This window comes from Myotis brandtii, unplaced genomic scaffold, assembly GCF_000412655.1.
Source record: "Myotis brandtii unplaced genomic scaffold, ASM41265v1 scaffold613, whole genome shotgun sequence".
NCBI lineage: Eukaryota > Metazoa > Chordata > Mammalia > Chiroptera > Vespertilionidae > Myotis > Myotis brandtii.
This window is the reverse complement of record NW_005370332.1, coordinates 1,353,832-1,358,932: the sequence shown is the minus strand read 5'-3', so window position 1 is coordinate 1,358,932 and position 5,101 is coordinate 1,353,832. Positions and strand designations below refer to the sequence as shown.

Sequence of the window (5,101 nt, the reverse complement as noted above, 5' to 3'; positions counted from 1 at the left end):
GAGGGAGGGTATCAAGAACATATGTGGAGGAACTGGATTGTCTGACATCAGAGCAAGAATTTGGGGGTAGCTTTCTCCCAGACAGTGGTGCTAGCTGGGAGGTCATTGTTCCTATGCTTCGACCTCCCCCATTGCAGAGCTGACTGGCAGCCATATCTGAGTTTCCATGAGCCTGGCTCACACTGTTTGCTCCACCCTGGTGATTCCCTGAGACTCTGTCCCATCCAATTTGAAGCTCCACTCAAGCTTTTCCATATGAATAGCCTGTCCTGGCTTAGGCTTCATATTTCCCTAAAATCGGTCAAACAAGCAGCAGCTGGTGTCAGTGTGCCCCATACTTATCAATAAGAGGCCCAAGACCTGGCACTACCATCAGCCTGCCCTGCTTCACAGCTTAGCTGCATCTGGGCACTTCGAAGCCCAATACAAGTAGCAGCCATCTGCAGATAGCTCTGTATCTCCTGCTGGGTGGCCCCAAGCAGTGGCTGACTTTGCACCTCCCAGGATGCTCCAGAGCCAGTGCCAGTGGACAGCAGCTTCAGACCATACCAGATTATAACTCTACACATTCATAAGCAACACATTTAAGGGGCAGACTCAGTGAGCACCAAAGCCCCACTGAAGCAAGTCCTGCTCCATAGGAGTGTCTCCTGATAGCAGCTCTTCCACTGTAGTCGTAGCTGGTCCTCACAGCCAATTGGCCTGGAGGTCAATTCCTCCCAGTGACACCAACAGCAGTCAAAGCTCAACTACAACAAGACTGTGCACACATCCCACACAGGGGAGCACTTAAAGTGCCCAGCTCAGTTACTGGGGAGGCTGAGCCACTGGGCCCTACAGGACACCTATTACACAAGGCTACTCTGTCAATTCCAGGAGATATAGCAGCTCTACCTAATAAATAGAAACAAACAGGGAAGCAGCCAGAATTTGGAGACAAAGAAACATGTCACAAATGAAAGAACAGAAGAAATCTCCAGAAAAATGAGCTAAATGAAATGGAAGCAAGCAAATTACTGGATGCAGAGTTCAAAACAATGGTTATAAGGTTGCTCAAGGACCTTAATGAGAGTTTCAAGGGACTTAGTGAGACTTTCAAGGATCTTATTGAGAATTTCAAACACATGAAAAAGAACCAGTCAGAAATGAAGGAGATAAAGTAACCAAAATGAAGAATAATTTACAGGAAATCAACAGTAGAGGATGAAGAGAAAAGCAGTTAATTACCTACAAGGGAGTGCCCATAAGACTGTCAGTTGATTTCTCAACAGAAACTATGCAGGCCAGAAGGGAGTGGAAAGAAATACCAAGTGATGAATAGCAAGGACCTACAACCAAGATTACTCAGCAAAGCTATTATTTAGAATTCAAGGCCAGATAAAGAGCTTCCCAGATAAGAAAAAGCTAAAGGAGTTCATCACCACCAAACCAGTATTACATGAAATGTTGAAGGGTATTTTTTAAGAAGAGGAAGAGGAAGAAGACAAAAAATATGAACAATAAAATGGCAATAAATACATATCTATCCACAATTGTATCTAAAAATCAAAATAAATGAATAAGGAATCTAAATGAACAAAATAACCTGCCCTAGCTGGTTTGGCTCAGTGGATAGAGTATCAGCCTATGGACTGAAGGGTCCCGATTTCAATTCCGGTCAAGGGCACATGCCCGGGTTGCAGACCCGATACCCAGTAGGGGGACTGCAGGAGTCAGCCAATCAATGATTCTCTCACATCATTGATGTTTCTATCTCTCCTTCTCCCTTCTTCTCTGAATTCAATAAAAATATATTTAAGAAAGATAAATGAACAAAATAAACTGATGGTAAAATAGAACCAGAGACATGGAAACATGGAACAGACTGAAGAATCTCAGAGGGAAGGGGAGGGAAGGGGATGGGGAAATATTGACCTAATCCTATATAATAAAATCCTAATATGCAAATTGACCAAACAGCAGAACAACCAGTCACTATGATGTGCACTGACCACCAGGGGGCAGACGCTCAATGCAGGAACTGCCCCTGGTGATCTGTGCTCTCCCACAGGGGGAACACCGCTGTAGGCGGGTGGTAAGGAGCAAGGGGTCCTGGACTACGAGAGCCTCAGATTGTGAGAGGGATGTCTGACTGCGAGAGGGCGCAGGCCGGGCTTAGGGACCCCCCCCCCCCAGTGCACAAATTTTGTGCACTGGGCCTCTAATATCTTATATACATATTACCTGTGGACAGAGACAATAGGGTGGGGAAGGCCTGGGTGGGGTGAAAACTGGATGGAGAGGTATAATGGGGGGGGAAGGGTGACATCTGTAATACTCTCAACAATAAAGATTTTTTAAAAAAATGTGTTTGCAGGTTTGTAAAACACTGTCCCACCCAACTAAAACACCGTTATGAACTAGATGGGGCCCATAGCTGGTCTGTCTGCCACTCATTCTGTTCATTACTCACTTGTTTTCCTGAGGTGAATGGTGTCCCAACTGAAGCAGTGGACTGCATTGTTTTTTCAAAAATAGCTACCAAATTTATTTGATGTTGTACACGTACATATAAACCAGTTAATCCCTGTAGTTTTGATAATGCTTTGGCAATACCATGGAGAGGATATAGTATAAAATGAGAAGAGGGTGAACACAGAACCCTTGGAAAACCTTAGGATGTTAGAAGAGGATCAATGAAGGCTAGTGAAACCTAATACAAAGTTGTCTCTAAACTTCTTATAGAATTGTGAAGATCAAATGACACATATGATGTGCTTAGAAGAGGAGGCAGTTGTTATTTTTCAAATTCTAGACTATTGCAACTAAGAAGCAGCACAGCATCACTAGAAGCTGGAGGGAAGTACCCTTAAGCCAAGAAAAGTACTGAAGTGCTATATATATCAGATACCATGGAACCTCAGAACTGGTAGAACCAGAGTGACCAATTTTGTACAGGACTGAACAGTTTACAGAGTGCCTCCACATACTGACTGTTCTGTTTGTTTCTCACACAGTTCTATCTTCAGGATAAAGAAACTGAATCTCAAGAAATTTTAATACTTCAGATTATGTGGCCCGTCTCCTGGCTGGAAATGTAGTGTTCTTTCTACTCTAGCACAAGAGCTTAGGAAACATCTTAGCATGATCATCTCACTTTAAAATACTTGTTCAGGTGGACAAGATTAACAGGTCAAATACAGCCCATAAAATATAATCCCATACCATAAAAGTCTACTTTTAAACACAGATATTTTAGATTAGAATTGTGTGCTCGGTGCTTGAAGTTTTATAGAAAGCATGTTTTAAAAATCCAATTTTGACTCATCTAGGCTCTACTGCACTATTTAAAAACAAATGTTCAGATACCACTTATTTTGTTTTTCAGGAAAGACTCTGTTTGCCTCATCATATTTTGGAAGAAAGAGGTCTTGTGAAAGTTGGTGTCACAGTTCAGGCTCTTCTTGAATTACCTACAACCAAGGCATCTCAGCTTTCTATGGCTTAATATAACATTTAAAAGTCATAAGTGTAAAATTTCATTTATTTGAAGTTATTTCAAATATCTCAAATTCATGAATAAGACTGTCTAATTAAAAATTTATTAGATCAAGCCTTAGTTTAAAAAATTTTGTTAAATTAAAAAATCAAATTGATGCTAAATTTAAAATATGATTTCAATTTAACAATTCCATTAGGTTTACTTTTTTAATGTAGCATACATACCAGTTAACGTCTGGATAAGGTAATTTTTTTTTTTTTACTGATTTAAGCAATTCTACATTTGAGTTATTTAATACACTTCTAATTCTAGTTTATATACAATTTCTTTAATCTTTGGTCTTAGTTTTCTAGAAAAAATGAGTAGAGAATACAGAATTACGACTTTATATTAAATTCTTTTAGTATTATAGGTTGTTGCCAAAATATTTTCAGTTGTACTGTAGATTGTTTACATGTGAAGTGCCTGTGTAATTGATGACTCTTTTATAGTCTTAAACATTTTTGCAATTTCTTTTTATGTATTAATGGAATCAGTGAAACTTTAAAATATTTTTAGTAGATTTTGTAGTGTCAGTAATATGTGAGGATTTAAATGTGCCTCACATTGAGATATTTGTGTTTTTTATTTAGTCCATTGCAATTTTCCTTAAATTGGTTATTTCATGTTGTCAAAAAGCAATATTAATATGCTTAATTTATGCTATTTAATTTTGCAAAACTTAATCATCTTTTAAAATGTATTGTTTGAAGAGTATTTTATTTCTGTATTGAAAATGTTACACAAAGCAGTAAGCTTTTTGAGAACTAGCAAAGTACTAATTACCAAGTACATTTTTATAAAACTGCCAAAGTTTGGGTTTATATCTTGACTTTCAAGAACATTACATCAGTGTGCTGCTTTTAGTTATATTCAGAATCAGAGAGCAACAATTGAGGAATAGGTTTATATTCAAAATCTGGCCATATGTGGATCCTCTAAATGTTATGATCCTCAACTAACATGATGTTGAATTAAACACAGACCATTCCATGAATATTTTCATAAGTATACTGTTACATAAAGTCTTTGTTTAATTTTGAGTTGGATAAATTTACGTTGGTAGTAGTGCAGGAATTTTTCAAAAACATTACTGTGATGAATAACTGTTTCCTATAGAAGAACCTTAGTATAATTACTTTTATAGTAGCCAAGCAAGTATCATATCTTAAATATGTGATTATTTGCACTTGTTACCTCCTAAAATGTATGCAACTTATTAAAAATGTTGGCCTGGGTGTTTCAGAGGGTATATAGAAAAGACAAAAACTATTGTGCCAAATGGTTTAATAAGGGCTGATTTAGAAACAACTCTAATATTTTGAATCAGTTGGCATGAAGCCATATAATTAAAATTTAGCTTTAGCACATAGATGTGTTTTTTTACATTCCCCAAGTGTCAAATTGAAGCGTTTAAATAATTTAAAGGTTCCTATGACTGTATGGTTTAAAATTAAATTAGTTACTACTTTCAGTTGGATCTAAAAAAAACCCTTCATTGATATAATCTCCCTAGTGAAAACTTGAGTAATAAAGGTAAAAAATGACAAATGAATGCTTCAGTTGTTAGTTTTTATTGTA

The 5,101-nt window shown here is 37.6% G+C and overlaps 1 protein-coding gene across 1 annotated transcript in view; it reads left to right on the top strand.

Annotated features, from left to right (window-relative positions):
• LRCH2 (leucine-rich repeats and calponin homology (CH) domain containing 2) overlaps window positions 1-3,588 on the top strand; it is a 111,329-nt gene extending 107,741 nt beyond the window's left edge. Inside the window, 1 exon segment of the mRNA XM_005879911.2 lies at window positions 3,368-3,588. Within this exon segment, the coding sequence (XP_005879973.1) occupies window positions 3,368-3,487 (120 nt within the window). The 3' untranslated portion in view covers window positions 3,488-3,588.
• Window positions 3,589-5,101: the final 1,513 nt, after the last annotated feature.